This window comes from Mobula birostris, chromosome 31 (assembly GCF_030028105.1).
Source record: "Mobula birostris isolate sMobBir1 chromosome 31, sMobBir1.hap1, whole genome shotgun sequence".
Taxonomy (NCBI): Eukaryota; Metazoa; Chordata; class Chondrichthyes; order Myliobatiformes; family Myliobatidae; genus Mobula; species Mobula birostris.
In genome coordinates this window covers 14,629,171-14,647,732 of record NC_092400.1, presented here as the reverse complement: position 1 = coordinate 14,647,732, position 18,562 = coordinate 14,629,171, and the positions used below count along the sequence as shown (strand labels likewise).

The following is an 18,562-nucleotide window of genomic DNA, read 5'->3' as shown; positions in this document are numbered from 1 at the left end:
TCCCAAACTACAAACTGCGATGAAATAAGCAAGAATACATAGCTTATTCCCTTTGCTCTTACCATGGTCCCCTCCACTCACGTGACTAGTTACTGTAATAAGCGTAATAAAACACCGCAGTACAGAATACAAAGCGTATACAGAACAGATAACATGGCTCCTACAATTTGACTGATTGATCTTTTGTGTTCCTGCAGTAGGTCTTTCAGTTATCCTTTAAACCCTGGAAAATATGTTTTTCTCCCCACATTTTCCCTTGCCGCTCCGCGTTTTGATCATTCTTGTGACTGCTTATCTTTGCTTCCTGAGGTTGAATTTCTTCAGTGTATACCACATTTCCTTCACATTATTTTAATGTAACGTTTTGCCTTGTTGATTCAGCTATTAGGAATATAATGTAGGTAGTGTACCCAAGAAACTAATCTAGACAAAGAATTGGTTTAAAAATTGGCAGTGTCCACAGCCTACCTTAGATAAGAGCAGTGAGGCAGCAAAGAATGTTGAGGATTGATTGGGAAGAAAATAGCAGGAAAGTCAGAAGGGAAATACAGTTTGTGTTTCTGATATTTATCAGCTTTGCAAAGTTAAATAAAATAAATGTAAACCCTACATGTAAATGAGTGAAAACCCAAAATTTACCTGCCTTGTCTACTGTCCTTTGAAAACATGGTAATATGCAATTGTAAAAAAAAAGTAGTGTGAGGGAATTTTCAAGTTTCTTGAGGTAATTATTCAGATTTAATATTTCTGTTATTAACATTATTTAAAAAAAATTTGTTGCAGATGAAAATAAAGTTGAACAAGATGACAGGCCAGCTCCTAGCATTGATGAATGGTTGGCTAAGAGAGCCAAACGAAAAGAAAACAAATCACACACAAGGTAATTTGCATGTAATGCATGTGAGTTGTAATATGTTATCAGCTTTGTAACAGAATTACACTTAACTAGCTCACTTTTTATCTATTCCTAAAGCAGCAGGAAATTGTAACTAAATACAGTAATGTGCAAAAATCTTAGGCACCCTAGATTTTTTATACAAATTTTGTTTTAGATGTTTATCTTTTGTCTTCTGCATCAGTGTGTCAGTAAAGAGCAAGTTTTAGATTTCTGAACATTCATTTTCCACAAAATTTAATGTTACAGAGATTTTTAAATATTTCATTAAAGGAAGTAACACCAAGTAATCGACCACTTTTCAAATAAAAACCTCATTACTTTGTAGGTATATAGCCAAACACATGATTAAACAAAGATAACAAACAGGTCCCAGTGATCAATGACATAATGAGTTGAATGAACTAAACTGATTAAAGGACACAGAAACGGGTGTAGAAGGAAACAAACTGGGCTAAGGACAATCAAACCTAGAGGTGAGGGTGTGGCAGGTGTGACAGTTTAACCTTCAAATCATCAATTCTTACGCCTTTGCAAGAGTGAGCATAGTAACAAGACACAAGTTAGTCATCTTACGTCAGCAAGGTTTCTCCCAAGCAGAAATTTTGCGGCAGACAGGAGTTTCAAGCTTTTCTGAAGAGCTACAAAGAAACTGGCAAGGTTGGGGACCAGAAACACAGTGGTTGGCCACTGAAACTGAGTGCCGCAGATGAGAGGTACATTAAACTGGCATTCCTTCTAAATCAGAAGAAATCCAACACTGCTGTCAGCTCTGAGCTCTCAGAAACCACTGGAACTCTAGTGCACCCCTCTACAGTCTGGGGAAGTCTTGCTAGAAATGGTCTTCATGGAGACATTACTGCCAAAAAGCCATTCCTCCAAAGTGGAAACAAAGCCAAGAGACTCACCTACGCACAAAAATACAAGGGCTGGGTTGCTGAACAATGGCAGAAAGTGCTTTAGACTCTGACAAGTCAAAATTAGAAATTTTTGGCTCAGACAAGAGGCAGTTTGTCCGTAGAAGAGCTAGAGAGCACTACGTGGATGAGTGCCTGCAGCCGACAGTGAAGCACAGTGGAGGTTCCCTGCAGGTTTGGGGCTGCATTTCTGCAAATGGAGTTGGTGATCTGGCCAGAATTAATGGAATCCTCAATGCTGAGAAGTTCAAACAGATTCTTTGCCATCATCCAATGCCATCAGGGAGGCATCTGATTGGTGAACAACTTCATTCTGCAGCAGGATGATGACCCCAAAAGAACTATTTTCAGTGAAATGAAGATCGAGGAGTTCCTGCAACAGATGGCATGGCCTCCACTGAGCCCTGACCTCATCGTCATCGAGGCTGTCTGGGATTACCTGGAGAGATAGAAGTAAACGATACAGCCAAAGTCTGCAGAAGAACTGTGCCAAGTTCTCCAAGAAGCTTGGAACAATCTATCAGCTGCTTTTTCTTATAAAACTGCATGACAGTGTACATAAGAGAATTGATGCACTTTTAAAGGCTAAGGGTGGTCACACCAACTATTGATTTAATTTAGTTTTTTACTGTCATTGTCCTTTAAAGTAACTTTTTTGATATTTAGAAACATTTCATTATTTACCTTGGCATTACAGAATTTTATTACACGTTATAATTCTGTTGCACGGTACTGTATATGGGAAGTTAACCAGTGAAAAGTCATTTTTAAGCTGTATGTAGGGACAGAAGTTATGTAGTGTGCCACGTAGCATAGTGGTTAGCACGACACTATTACAGCTTGGGGCATTCCAGAGTTCAAGATTCAATTCTGTGGCATCTGTTTTGGAGTTTGTACATAGTCTCACAGTCCAAATACGTACAGGTTAGTAGGTTAATTTGTCATTTTTCATTGTCCCGCGATCAGGCTAGTGTTAAATAAGTAGGTTGTTGAGTGGTGCAACTCGTTGGGTTGGAAGGGCCTACGCACTTTTACTCCAAATAAATAAATACATAGGAGCATTAGACTTATCATAAGATAAGATAAAACTTTATTTACCCCAAAGGAAGGTATTGTTGCAAGGTTGCTCGGTCAGAAATATCTACCTTAAAATACAAAATGTAAGCATTGAGGTACGGAAAAGAATATAAATGTGCACTAAAAAGTAATAGTGTAAAATACAGATGTTTGTTCGTTTCCGTGGATGCTGCCTGACCTGCTGAGTTCCTCCAGGATTTTGTATGTGTTGTATCAGAATTTGTAGTTATAAGTGTTTGTACATGAAATTGATGCTCTTGGTAATGAGAACTGATAGCTGAAGAATGTGATGTTTTTCCAATTCATGTGTCAGCAGCTGTGGGCATTCTGCTCAAATATGATGCATGCTGTATGCTTCTGTATGTGTTCCATAACCATGATAACCACATTCCATGCAGGTTATTTTTAGCTGAGGCATTTCAGTTTGAGGCATTCAAGAGTCAAATATTTATTGACTTTTAAGGAGGGTCATTATTCTCTTGCTAGCACTTTGTCTCTTGTTTACATTTTAGATGAGGTGGAAGACTTTTTATTGTTTGTTATCATGATTTAAATGAGCAACTATGCAAATCAAAATGTAAGGCAAATACGATATGTTACAGTAGCACATTGATTTGTATGATAAAATGCAAATCAATATTGAATGCGCTTCATGTTTTCTTTGAGATGCGTGACTTGGGTAAACAATACAGCTTCTGCAATGCATAAGCAGTAGGGGAAGTTAACTAAAGATGAACCTTCTAAATGTTGAGGTGCAATATTGGTCTGGGAATGGGGAAAAAACCTTGCTTCCTTGAATAGTAATAAAATGCATGTGACATGATCTTTATTTCATGGAAAATTGTTGGGATTAATGATAGCACTGTTCAGCAGTGAATACTTGGGTGGAGTTCAAAACCTATTATGGGAAGAAACCCAATATCTTCTTGGTCAAATGGCATAAATGCTCTCGGCTGATCAAGAATTGTTTTTATATTTTGAATCTTAACTCACCTTGGCTGCAACTAGTACAAACACCTGGCATTTTTAACTGTGGGAAGCCTTTCTGGATACACTTCAGTATTAATTCTATCACTTCAACTCTACATGTCTTTTTTTTTGAGATTCTATTAAGCCAGATTGCTTGCATGTAAAATACTTTCAATTTATGTCCATAAATAGTGAAATAAGTTTCTTTTTAATATTTCTTTGAACCATTTGTACCTTTGTTCTGCAGCAACATATTCAAAATATCTCCTATCAAAATATCACCTGCCAGGATTAGAGAGCAAAAAATTATTGTGGGGCTCTGTCAATTATGTTTGACATCTAATCTAGGGACTGGTTTGACATGCTGCCTGTTTTGAATTCTAAAGTGTTTTCTGAAGTATTACGTTGTAATTGTTTTCACTTTTATTTGCTGACCAGTGGAATGGATGGTGTCTTATTTGGGGTATTATAGAAGAAAATTTGTGAATTTGTAAATAAAGAATGGTTAAATTGTCCTAACCATTTTAAATTCTATAGATAGAACATGGAACAGTACAGACCCTACAGTATTGTGTTGACATTTAACCTATTCCAAGTTCAATTTAACACTTCCCTCCTGAATATCCCTCCATTTTACTTTTATCCATGTTCTTGTCTAAGAGTCTCTTAAATGTCCCTAGTTTCTACCTCTGCCACCACTCCTGGCAGGATGTTCCTTGCACTTACCACTTTCTGTGTAACTCTGACACTCTGCTCTACTTTCTTCCAAACACTTTAAAATTATGCCCTCTTGTATTAGCTATTTCCACTCTGGTGAAAAAAGGTGCTGGCTGTCCATTCTATCAATGCCTGTTATCATCTTATACACCTCTGTCAATCACCTCCCATCCTCCTTTGCTCTAAACTGAAAAGCCCTAGGTCGCTCAACCTTTCCTCAGAAGAAATGCTTTGTATTCCAAGCAGCATCCTGGTAAATCTCCCATGCATCTCCTTCAAAGCTTTCCCATTCTTCCTATATGAGGTGACCTGACTGAACACAGTACTCCAAGTGTGGTATAACCAGAGGCTTACAGATCTGCAACGTTACCTTGGGGCTGTTGAATTTAATCCCCTGACTAATGAAGGCCAACAGTCAATATGCCATCTTAACCATGCTCTGAATTTGCACAGCAGCTGAATATGGTCCAATTCACCAAGTCAAAGCACTCCTGTAAGCAGTCTCCCACCTCCCTTGACCATTCCTCCTTGGTCTTCACCACTGGTGCTGTGGCCTTTCGTCTCTGCTTACCTTATATGGAGTACATCCAAGTGATCGGATTTTGCAAAATGTGGGCACAGGATGGCTTAGTAAGTGTTCTTGATGATAGTATAACAGTGGTAAAGTGTGTTGGCTCCTCTGATCGCACGGGTGATATGTTGGTGATAGTTATTCAGAAACTTTTTGAAGCTGGCCTGGTTGAAATCTCCCGCAATGATAGGGAAGACATTCAGAGTGTGCGGATTCACGCCTGCCAAATATGTTGCTCAGCTCCTTCAGAACCTGCCTGACATTGGCTTAAGGTGGAATACACACTGCTACCAGGATGATGGTGGAAAACTTCCTGGGCAGATTGAATGGACGACATTTGACTGCTCGCTGTTCCAGGTTGAGTGAGCCGAACAGAGACAGAACTGCCATGTTTCTGCACCACAATGAGTTGATCATAAAGCATACTCCACCTCCTCTGCTTTTAAAAGACTGAGCTGTCCTGTCTTTGCGCAGAATGGTGAAGCCATCGAGCTGCAACACTGCGTCCGAAAGGACAGGTGTGAGCCATGTTTCCTGATGTGCCTCTAGTACGGCAATTTTGCTTTGATGTCTTCAATTTCATTTTCCAGAGGTTGTACATTCACAGGACAGTTGGGAGGGCAAGTCTAAAGCCTCTGCATTTCAATCAGACCAATAGACCGGCACAGTGTCTCTGCCATCACTTTCTTTAAGGGAAACTGCACTCGCGACCAGAGTTTGCCGTCTGAGGTTCATCGACTGTGTGTACCGATTGATTTTTTTTAATGTCTTAAAATTATGCTGCTTACTGAAGGATCTTGGGGTCCATGTCCATTGACTACAGGGTGACTTTGTGATCTCTGTCTCAAAGGCTGGCATTAGAAATCTTTCAAGAGGGTGATCACATGGCCTTGATCCCCAGGCCTTGATGGTGTACCAGGTAGGGCTCTGAATACTTGTGCCAACCAACTGGTGGGTATGTTCAAGGACAACTTCAATCTGTCACTGCTGCAGTCAGGTTCCCACCTGCTTCAAAAGTGCAATAATCATACCAGTGCCCAAGAAGAACAGAGTGAACTGCCTCAAGGTCTATCATCCATCACATCCACTATGATAAAATGCTTTGAGAGTTTGGTCATGGCTAGAATCAATTGATGTTGAAGCCAGGAGCTGGACCTGCTGCAATTTGCCTATCACCTCAGTGGGTCATCAGATGCAATCTCACTGACTCTTCATTCAACCTTGGATCAGCTGGGCGATACTAATTCTGATTCTCCTTCCTTCACACTTCTAAGAATCCTGCCATTAACCCCATATTCTGCCTTCAAGTTGACAATCCAATATGTTTTATTTCAGACTTTTCTGGGTCAAACTCTGTCTGCCACTTCTCAATTCACCTCTGCATCCTATCAATGTCCCATTAAAACCTGTGACAACCTTCTACACTATCCACAACATCACCAACCTTTGTGCCATCTGTGAACTTACTAACCCACCCTCCCACTTCCTCAACTAAGTCGTTTATAAAAATTACAAAGAGCAGGCGTCCTAGACAGATAACTGTGGAACACTAGTGGTCACCAATCTCCAGGCAGAATAAATTACACTCTATCTGCTACCAACCCCTGCCTTCTGTAGGCAAGCCAATTCTGTATCCATACAGCTGGGTTTTCCTGAATCATCAGATGCCTCCCGACTTTCATGGGGGACCTTGTTGAGCACCTTACTAAAATCCATAATTAGTCTTTTCTAAAAATACTTGAATTCCAATTGAAGAACATTAAATGTAAGTATGATGTTTGAAGTATTACTTTTGACTTGTGTGAGGGATTATCTATTTTGTAGACTTTTAGATTGTCTTTTTGGATGACGTCCAGGAAAACTGGCTTAAAATACAGCCTTTAAGATGTGTAGTTGTAATATTCTTCACTAAAGTTAATGATGTTATACACTTATCACTGTACAATATCAAAAATAGGCGGAAACACCCCTATTACATTTCTATTTTAAAGATCTTTAGATTTGGGAGTTGCCTTAGAGAAATAACATACAGAGCATTGCAGAAGAGCTGTCTTGTGCAACATGTTCTGCTGAAACAATCATAATTTGCTAGGCATTGTTATGTAATTTAGTGCTTTGTTATTTCGGAATAGTGGAGGATCTTGGTAATCCTCTGATTACTTACCTAGGCGAGGGATCACATTCAATATCTGGCCTGAAGTCTAATATGTTGTTTGTGTTTTTGGATCTTTCTAGCTTGTACTTAACACTTAAGGTCTGGAAAAAATAATTATTGATGGATCCTGGTCATTGAGGTTCAAGAGGTATTAAAACATTTGTAATATCCTATACTTATGTGGGAGAAACTAATGTATTAGCACTATGTATAGCTCCCATTTATTGCACTAAAGAGTGTGAAATGCAATTTCATTGTAAGCTCTGCCGAAACACACACACAATGTTGGCAGCCCTTTTCAGGACCTTTCTCAGCCGAAACATCGACTGTTTATTCATTTCCATAGTCGCTGCCCAACCTCCTGAGTTCCTTCAGCATATTTGTGTGCATTGCTTTGGAATTCCAGCATCTGCAGAATTTCTTGTATTTATCAACATAACCTCTGTCTCTTAACAACAACAATTGCTCATGCTATGCAAATAAGATTCCCATTACTCTGACATGTTTAATGATACTGTTTTGACCATGTGAAGCAAGCACTTTTTTATTGAAAACGTGGATGAGAGGCATCATAAGGGTTTAATTAGTTCTGTTATCTAATCAATAAAATTGATTTCTATCGCTGAACTGAAAATTTAATTGTTCAGGCAAAAAAAAATGAAATTCAAACTGGTTATGCGACATTACTATCCTCAGTGGACAAATTATTTATTCAACAATTTTTTTTTGCTGGGTAGCTAAAAGGACAAACAAATTGATTAGGATTCGTAAACTTAAAAATGAGTCTGACTTCTTCATGAAACATCTCCAAGATTTTTTGATCAAGTTATCTCACAGATAACAGCAATCCTCTAAATTTCTTTGTCAAAAGTACTTCAGACATTGTGCTGAACCTTCCTCGTGGTATGGTCAATATTAAGGACTTGTTCAACTTATGCAATGTCTACCTATTTTTTCTTTCTTTGGTTGCGTCGTTCCCCACTCCCACCATAATTTTTGCAAATGATGCAAGCTTGAAATGAAGAGTGATGAACTCAATCATTACTAGCAGCTTGCTTATCTGTGTCTACGGTAATTTATTTAGTTCTCATCCTGAATTTTTAGATGTTCATAATCTGGTTTTAGTGGTGTGTGAATTTAAATTTGATATTAATTATCCATTATGGCCACGTCGATTGCTTGTGGATCTGCATTTCGATGAATCACTTCTCTGTGTTTATTTCGAGTTACACTGGTTTGTGCTTACATGGTGTACCTAGTGCTGAGCATAATCCCACAAGCATCAGTTTTAAGTATGGTGTGGCTGCCACATGTCCAACAAGATGAATGGTTGTGTTTCAAAGCACTTAGTTAGCTGTGAAGTGCTGATGTACAAATAAATATAGAATTGAATATATTTTGTATTCATCTCTCAGTTTTAAGAACTAGTGTTTGTTACCTCTCATTTCTTTGGTGTTTAGTTGCACTGCTGTTTTTAACTGCATACAATCTATACCCTACTAAAACTCCCATGCTCTGTTTGTCTGTTTGTGACCTCCAATTAGCGCAAACAGTGCATTACAGCGGCACTTTTTTTGGCTAAATCGAATTAAGATGCGCTAACTTACAGAATGTAGGCAAAGTTCAGGATTATGTATTCCTATAAAATTGCTCATTCACAAAAATCAACAGGCTTGCTTTCAGCCGACAGCCAATCTGCCATCATGGAAATTGGTACGTGACAGCCCAATGCATGCGCACGGCCAGCCTCAGCAGTGACACCTACTGGAGCAAAAGGGCAGGGTAGCTCTATTTCCAGGGGATGCATTCTGCTAATCACCGTCAGCATGTGCAGGATTGGGACAGATCTAACTGCCACCCATCAATAAGAGATAATTAAAACTTATTGTAATGACGTACTTCGAGACACCCATAAAACCCTTTGCTGCAGTCAAAGGTCAGCAGTGACTGTATCACGTCCATTTAGGAGAGCGCCAACCACATCATCAAGAATAATCATCTTTTGGTGTTACTGCTTCGTTTCTTCTATCCAGCATTAGGGTAAAAAAAAAATCGTCAGCCCAATTATGCCGTGTGGAAAGGGAAAGGGGACATTATGGTCAAGAGATGACGCCAAAAGTCGTCGGGAAGCGGCAAGGGGAGGGAGAGAACAAGAATCGGATGAGGCCAGGGCCGCACGACTCCAGGATCAAAGACTCAGGATAAAAAAAGGATGAGAGAAGAAGAGACAGAGGAGGAGAGGCATGCATGTCTCCAGGATCAGAGATAAACAACAAATAGCAGAAGAGATGAAGAGATGGGGGATGAAAGGAGTGCACATCTCCAGAATGACAACGAGAGGCACAAGAGTGGCAGATAAACCAGAAATTTAATGTTCATTTTGGTCACATCAGACTGCACTACCCTTCTCTCAAAGGGTGCCCCAACAGGTCACCCCGTCGTCTAGTTTAGTTATAAGACCATAAGACACGGGAGCAGAATCAGGCCATTTGGCCCATCAAGTCTGCTCTGCCATTTCATCATGGCTGATTTATTATGCCTTTTGGTGTGAAAGGCTCCAAAGGCCCTGAGTTCTTTTTATACCATGCACTGCCTCGCCAACAACTGACATCTCACCCTGATTGCAACCTGCTGAAAAGTCCCAAAAGCACCTGAGATCTGCTGCTGTAAATGCTTTCATTGCATTTATATCCTCAATATATACTGTATGCCTATGCCTGTAACTTGGAACTTGAAAATGAATTCAAATGCTGCAAACCTTCAGGTGCAGAGCCTTTAGTTTTGTTCTTATTTTTCTGTAACCTCTAGTCTGATGTTTATGTAGGTTTGGCTATGGCTTCATGTTTTCCTGTCAGTTTTTATTTATTGAGATACAGCACAGAAAAGGGTCTTCCAACCCTTTTAGCCACGTTGCCCAGCAATCCCCCAATTTAACGCTAGCCTAATCGTGGGACAACTTGCATGACCAATTAACCTACTAACCATAGGTCTTTACCTACTAACTTACTAACCACAGTCTTGGACCCTGGGAGGAAGCTGGAGCACCCAAAAAAAACCCCGCACAGTCACAGGGAGAACGTTCCTTATAGACTGCAGTGAGAATTGCACCCGGGTCGCTGGTATTCCAAAGCATTATGTTAACCAGTATGCTACAGTGCTGCCCTTTTTCTTTCTTTCATTAATATGTACTCTCTTAGCCTCTAATCTTTGATATACCACATCTTTGCAACTTTGATTCCTTGTCTAGTTTAAAATACTCACTACATCCCTTGCTCTGTGCTTTGCTGAAACATTGGTTACAACACATTTCAGAGTATACACAGGCCCAAATACTGATGAAGGAGTCCGTGAATGAAATGCATTGCCGCAATCTTAAACTGGCAAATTGTCTTAACAAGTTTTATTTGTCTGAAATGTTAATTTAAGGATGATTTTCACTCTCTTGTTGGGATTTTTTAAATGTTACCCTGAAGTGCAATATTAATATGAAGTTCTGAAGTTAAAATTACTTAAATTGAACGCTGCTGAATATTGCACTACCAAGACCAACCAGTGGTACATCCCATTACTGATCTTTCCTCTACTGCACTGTGATATCATGACTTTATTCTTTACTTGAGAATTTGTTGTATATTGTAGTAACATGAATATTACAATATTATGTCATATTTTATTACAGTGATCTGGAAGAGGAAAAAGATGACGATGTGCCTGTTATGTATTGGCTACCTCCGGGATATCATGCAGTCCATGAGTTACCACCTTCTCTACATCCACCACCTCCTGGAGGCTGGAAGACTGCACTGAATGTTGAATGGGGTTAACACACAAGGACATGTGAACAATACAAAAGCTTGACTTGTGTTACTTTAACTGATACACTTGGAAGTTTATAAGACTTCTGAAGAAGTTTTATTTGCACATGCAAGTGCCTTTTCTCATTTGCTGTATCATTTTATTGTAATTAGTGACAGCAAAGGAGTTGTTAAAAGCAATTAATTTTTGAAGTAGATCTACTAGAAAGACAAGTATACATTCATCAGTTGAGACTGCCTGACAGTACTAAATGTCTTCTTTAAAACTAGTGGTTGTAGATAAAGATTTCTAAAGCAGTAAATTATTGCACCATTCTTAATTTTCTGAGTTTTCCTGTTAGATGTTACATAGAAAGTGCCTGAAGTCTGCCTAGGCCATAGAAATGTAAGCTTCATACTCTATAGGTTCTATTGATAGTGGATTGTATTTCATTTGAAACTAGTGGTATGTTTCAAAAATACTCTCTGTTTGCACATGTAATACATCTGTCATATGTAGTAATGGGGGTCCCTTGTTAGTATTTGACCACCACTTGTTAATTGTCTAAATAATATAGCAACACTACTGAATTTGAAATGACAGAAAATGTGCAAATCAAAAGAATGAATGGTTTGAAAATCAAAACCATGAAGGAGTTGGCACTGAACAAGTACTGATTGCTGTACGGTTCAGTTGACCCAAGCTTAATCCTGATTTTGGCTGTCTGACGAGTTTGCATGTTTTCTCCAGGACTGAACAGAGCATGTCTGTTTTCTTCTTTCTTCACCCACGCACTGAACAAGTACTGATTGCTGTACGGTTCAGTTGACCCAAGCTTAATCCTGATTTTGGCTGTCTGACGAGTTTGCATGTTTTCTCCAGGACTGTACAGAGCATGTCTGTTTTCTTCTTTCTTCACCCACCCCGGAGCGATTGAGTTTCCTCCTACTTCTCACAGACTTGCTACTATAACTTACCTCCAGGGTAGGTTGGTTGCAGAAAAAATGTGAGACAATTTGCATATCGATTGAATTGTGTTTTTTTTTATTGAGTTGCAAATTGCATCAGAAGCCTAGGCCTGTGACTCTTTTGCCTGAACAGTTGCAACCACATCCCTACATTCTGATTGTGAGGGTTTGCACAATTTACTGTTGGTAGAAAGAAGATTTCACTTCTATTTTCCACCAGTTAAGTATTATTTTCATTTTGGGAGGATTCATCTATTTTTTTTCAAAATGACTTTGAGGCGAACTGATAATTAAATTTCCATGTATTTGTTCAGATTTACCAATGAGCAACTATTGTTTATTTAAGTTATGAATTGGTAGATGTACAAACTATGGACAGGATTAGGCAACTTGATCCTTTGAGCCTGCTCCTCCATTTAATAAAATTGTGGCTGATTATAACTCAACTATACATTGCTGTCTGTTCTGGTAACCTTTCTGTCTTAAAAATATTCAAAGCTTCTGCTTTCACTGTGTTTGAAGAAGTTTGCAAGACTTGTGGTCCTTAAAAGATACCTCACCTGATCTGCCTTAATTCCTTATTAATTGGCCAGTCCAAAATATTGTTCTTTAGATAAATTGCAAAGTTGAATTTTTTCTGGGTTTCCCTGAATAATAATGTTTTCTATGTTACTTAGCTTATAATATAGAACGTCAGCATGGAAACAAGCCCTGTGGCCCATCTTCTAAACTATGTACCTGGCCTGTCTCTGACTGTTCACTTGCCTGTCTCCAAAATGTCACATCTGCTTCTACCATCTCCTTGGCAGTACATCTAGCACTTACCACTCTCTGTGTTTAGGAAAAAACTTTGCAGGTCTCCTTTTAACTTTACCCCATCACCTATATCTTCAATGATGCCCTCACCCGCATCTCCTCCATTTCCCGCACTTGGGCCCTCACCCCATCCTCCCGCCACCACAACAGGGACAAAGTTCCCCTTGTTCTCACCTACCACCCCACCAGCCTCTGGATCCAGCACATTATCCTCCGCGACTTCCGCCACCTTCAACAGGACCCCACCACTAAGCACATCTTTCCCTCTCCACCCCTCTCCGCTTTCTGCAGGGATCGGTCCCTCCGTGACTCCCTGGTCCACATGTCCCTCCCCACAGATCTCCCACCCGGCACTTATCCCTGTAAGCGTAAGTGCTACACCTGTCCCTACACCTCCTCTCTTGCCACCATTCAGGGCCCCAAACAGTCCTTCCAGGTGAGACAACACCTCACTTGTGGGTCTGTTGGGGTCATCTATTGCATCCAGTGCTCCCGGTGTGGCCTCCTCTACATCGGTGAAACCCGACACAGATTGGGGGACGGCTTCGTCGAGCACCTCTGCTCCGCCCGCCACAACAGACAGGATCTCCCGGTAGCCACCCACTTTAACTCTACTTCACGTTCCCATTCAGATATGTCCATACATGGCCTCCTCTACTGCCATGATGAGGCGAAACTCAGGTTGGAGGAGCAACATCTCATATACCGTCTAGGTAGTCTCCAGCCCCTTGGTATGAACATTGAATTCTCCAACTTCCAGTAATTCCCACCCCCTCCCTTCCCCTATCCCTATTTCATTCTGTCCCCTCCCCCAGCTGCCTATCACCTCCCTCATGGTTCCACCTCCTTCTACTACCCATTGTGTTTTCCCCTGTTCCTTCTTCACCTTTCCTGCCTATCACCTCCCTGCTTCCCCTCCCCCACCCCTTTATCTTTCCCCTTACTGGTTTTTCACCTGATACCTACCAGCCTTCTCCTTCCCACCCTCCCCCCCCCCACCTTCTTTATAGGGCCTCTGCCCCTTCCCTCTTCAGTCCTGGCGAAGGGTTCCGGCCTGAAACATTGACTGATCGTTTTCACAGATGCTGCCCGACCTGCTGAGTTCCTCCAGCGTGTTGTGAGTGTTACTTTGACCCCAGCATTTGCAGAGTATTTTGTGTTTACCTATATCTTTGCCCTCTAGTATTAGATCTTTCCATCTTGACTGTATTCTCTGATTATATACCTCATCTATGGTTCTCACAATTTTATATACTTCTTTCGGTTGCCCCTCAGCATTTGACACTCCAGCAGAAACGATCCAAGTTTGTCCTAATCTCTTATAGCTAATCTTGGCAACATCCTGGTTTTACCCTTCTTCACCCTCTCCTAAGAATCAGAATCTATTATCACCAGCATGTGTCATGAAATTTGTTAACCTTCGCATCTTCCTGTATCTGATGACCAGAACTGCACAAAAAGGTATCCTAACCAAAATGTTATACAGCTGCAACATGACCTCCCAACATTTGAACTCGATACCCTGGCCGACAAAGATAAAGCATGTCTTTACCACCCCATTCAGGGATCTGTCCTGGATCCAGCACATACAGTAAGTGCCATTACAAAGAAACCACAATGGCACCTCTACTTTCTTAAAAGTTTGTGAAGATTTGGCATTTCATCTAAAACTTCGACAAACTTCTACAGACATGTGACGGAGAGTATATTGACTGGTTGCATCATGGCCTGGTATACAAACACCAATGCCCTTGTAGGGAAAAGCCTACAAAAAGCAGTGGATACGGCCCAGCCCATCACAGGTAAAATACTCCATACCATTGAGCACATCTACATGGAGCATTGTTGCAGGAAAGCAGCAAACATCATTAAGGACCCCCCACCAGCCAGGCCATGAAGCAGGTACTGGAGCCTCAGGACCTGCACCACCAGGTTCAGGAAGTTATTACCTCTCAACCATTTGGTTTTTGAACCAGAGGGGATAAATTCACTCACCCCATCACTGAACTGAACTTTCAACTTCTCATGTTCTCGTTATTTATTGCTTATTTATCTATTATTATTTTTTTCTCTATCTTCGTGTATTTGTACTGTTTTCTATTTTTTTTCTTTTGCACATTGCTTGTCTGCCCTGTTGGGAATGGTCTTTCATTGATTCTATTGTGTTTCTTTTACTTACTGTTATTGCCTGCAGGAAAATTAATCTCAGCATGGGATTGAGTTCAAGAGCCGAGAGATAATGTTACAGCTATATAGGACCTTAGTCAGACCCCACTTGCAGTGCTGTGCTCAGTTCTGGTCACCTCACTACAGGAAGGATGTGGAAACTATGGAAAGGGTGCAGAGGAAATTTACAAGGCTGTTGCCTGGATTGGGGAGCATGTCCTGTGAGAATAGGTTAAGTGAACTTGGCCTTTTCTCCTTGGAGCAATGGAGGATGAGAGGTGACCTGATAGAGCTGTATAAGATGAGGAGAGGCATTGATCATGTGGATAATCAGAGGCTTTTTCCCAGGGCTGAAATGGCTAACACGAGAGGGCAAAGTTTTAAGGTGCTTGGAAGTAGGTACAGGGGAGATGTCAGGGTAGGTTTTTTACGCAGAGAGTGGTGAGTGCATGGAATGGGCTGCTGGCGATGGTGGTGGAGGCAGATACAATAGGGTCTTTTAAGAGACTCTTTGAACAGGTACATGGAGCTCAGAAAAATCGATAACCCTAGGTAATTTCTGAAGTAAGTACACATTTGGCACAGCATTGTGGGCTGAAGGGCCTGTATTGTGCCGTAGGTTTTGTATATTTCTATATGGTGACATATACATTTGATAATACATCTACTTTGAACTTGTGTTGCCACTTTCAGGGAGCTATGCATTTGCACCCCAGAATCCTTCTGTACACCATCCTAACCATTTACTGTGCATTTACCTCTTGCATTTGTCCTCCCTAAGTGCTATTATTTACACTGAGCTGGATTGAACTCCCTTTGCTATTTCCCTGTCTAAATTTCCAACTAATCTGTATCCTTTGATAACTTTCCTCTCCACCCACAACTTCACTAATTTTCATGTCATCTGTAAGCGTATAATCAAACCACCAACAGTTTCATTCAATTCATGTGTATGAACAAGTCTCAGCATTGATCCTGCTGGCCCCAATCTGCCAGTCAGAGAAGCAGTCCTCCACCGCTACCCTCTGTTTTATATGGCATTGCCAATTCTTTATCCAATGTACCCATTCACCATAGATCCCAGGTGCTTTAATCTCGTGAAACAGCCTACCATGAGAGACCTTGCCAAATGGTCTATGTAGCTTGCTGTCGACACCGCGGTTGTTGACCAAATCAAATAAGGTGATAAATTGGCATATAGGAAGGAGAGTGAAAATCTGGCTGAATGGCGCTACAACAACCACTAATTCAACCACAGTAAAATCAAAGTGCTGATTATTGACTGGGTTGGGGGGAAACAGTGGCGGAGAGGGTCAGTAACTTCAAATCTCTCAGCTGCTGTTATTTCCTGGGACCAGTATGTTAAGTGCCCTTATAAAGAAAGCATGACAGTGCCTCTGCTTTCTGAGAAATTTGTGAAAATCCAGCATGTTATCTAAAACCTTGACAAACTTCTACAGGTGCGCAGTGGAAAGTATACTGACTGGCTGCATCATGGAAACACCGCTGCCCATGAATGGAAAGCTTACAAAAAGTAGTGGTTACAGCCCAGTCCATCAGAGGAAAAGCCCTCCCCATTATTGTGAAACATATATAAGGAGCACTGTCACAGGAAAGCAGCATCCATCAGCAAAGACTCTCACCCTCCAGGTCATGCTCTCTTCTCTGCTGCTGTTTGGAATGAGGTACAAGATCCTTGCGTGCCACACCACTGGGTTCAGTAATAGTCATTACCCCTCAACCATCGGGCTCCTGAACCAGAGTGGATAACTTCACTTACCCCAACACTGAACTGATTCCACAACCTATGGACTCACTTTCAAAAACTCTACCACTCAAGTTCTCTATTTATTATTATTATTATTATTGTTTTCCTTTTGTATTTGCACCATTTGTCAACTTTTGCATATTGGTTGATTATCTATCCTTGTGTGTGGCTTTTCATTGATCCGATTGTGTTTCTTTGTATCTGCTGTGAATTTCAGCAAAGAATTAATCTCCGGGTAGTATATTGTGACATGTATATGGAGGAATTAGACAGGTATATGGTAAAATTTAAGGTGGGGGCTTATATGGGAGGCAGGGTTTGAGGGTTGGCACAACATTGTGGACCGAAGGGCCTGTACTGTGCTGTACTATTCTATGTTCTATGTTCTATGTATGTGCTTTGGTAATATACTTACTTTGAACATAATCATTGTCCACTGCTCTACCCTCATCAATCATTAGTGTTACTTCTAAAAGTTGGGTCAAATTTGTGAGACAGGATCTCTCACACATCATGCCATGCTGACTCCCTAATAATTTAATTCCCCTCCCCCCCAGACTAAGTGAATCCTGTGCCTGAGTGTACCACAGAGGGCTCGGGACCAGAATTGTTCACACTCAGCACGTTATTTGTTATTTTGTCACAATTGATTTCTTGGGGTATAACTCTTAACAAGCAGCATCTGTTATGACTGAGGGATGCAATTATTTTGTAAAAGTTGGTATACAGAAGGCTTGCAAAATGAATGAAAGAGTGATTTCTCCTGAGATAATTTTCAAGTTCAATCTCTTGGGAATCCGGTCAAAACTTTATTCATAATTCTGTGGTCCTCTTCCACCACAGAAATAGTAAAATTTGGGTTGAAGATTGAAATTAAAATAGCTAAATAGAATAACCAATACTCACATCTGAGCCAACAAAGCTTCAAACTCTTGTTATTAATATGGCACCTGAGCATCTGACAAATGGTACATGTCTTATTTAAAGCAAATAAGCAGTAGGCTTTCACAATAAACATAGCCTGATTCAACAGTAACTCGATTTCATTCATGCCTGACCACTTTTGATGAGGTCTGAAATCTTAGTACCATCTTGGCCCTTTTGTTTCTTCCAAGAATCAATAGCTTGTTACATTTGTCTTTGTTGGTTCGTTTTCAATTTTACCACATTGTTTCAAGGTAGTTTCGAATGCATAGTGATATTAATTTTAAGGAACTGCAGGTCAATGGGCCTGACTTCATTTGTAGAGTAGTTACTGGAGGGAATTCTGAGAGACAAGATATACTGTCACTTGGAATCTTGAGCCCTGATAAGGAATAGTCAACATGGTTTTATGTAGGGAAGATCACGTCTGACAATCTTGGAGTTTTTTGAAGAGGTAGATAGAGATAGAGCAGGGTTGTGGTTGTTGTCTACATAAACTTTAGACATTTGACAAAGTCCTGCATGGCAGGCTGATTCTTTAAGATTGGTGGCTTGGGATTCTGGGAGAACAGGCAAGGAGGGTTCAGAATTAGATTAATGCTATGAAACAGAGACTGATGGTTGAAGGTCGATTCTCCAACTGGAGGCCTGCAACTAGTGGGCTGCCCCAGTGTTAGTGCTGGGACCTCTGTCATTCGTTATTCATGTAAATGACTTGGATGTGAATGCACATAGCATAATTAGCAAGTTTAATTCTGATTTCCATTCCCGTTCTGACATGTCGGTTCATGGCCTCCTCTTGTGCCAAGGTGAGGCCACCCTCA

The 18,562-nt window shown here is 40.6% G+C and overlaps 1 protein-coding gene across 1 annotated transcript in view; it reads left to right on the top strand.

Annotated features, from left to right (window-relative positions):
* The window catches only part of zmat5 (zinc finger, matrin-type 5), a 29,210-nt gene extending 16,700 nt beyond the window's left edge, over nt 1-12,510 (top strand). Inside the window, exons 4-5 of the mRNA XM_072247876.1 lie at nt 784-880; nt 10,981-12,510. Of these exons, the coding sequence (XP_072103977.1) occupies nt 784-880; nt 10,981-11,125 (242 nt within the window). The 3' untranslated portion in view covers nt 11,126-12,510. The remainder of the gene's footprint in view (nt 1-783; nt 881-10,980) is intronic.
* Nucleotides 12,511-18,562: the final 6,052 nt, after the last annotated feature.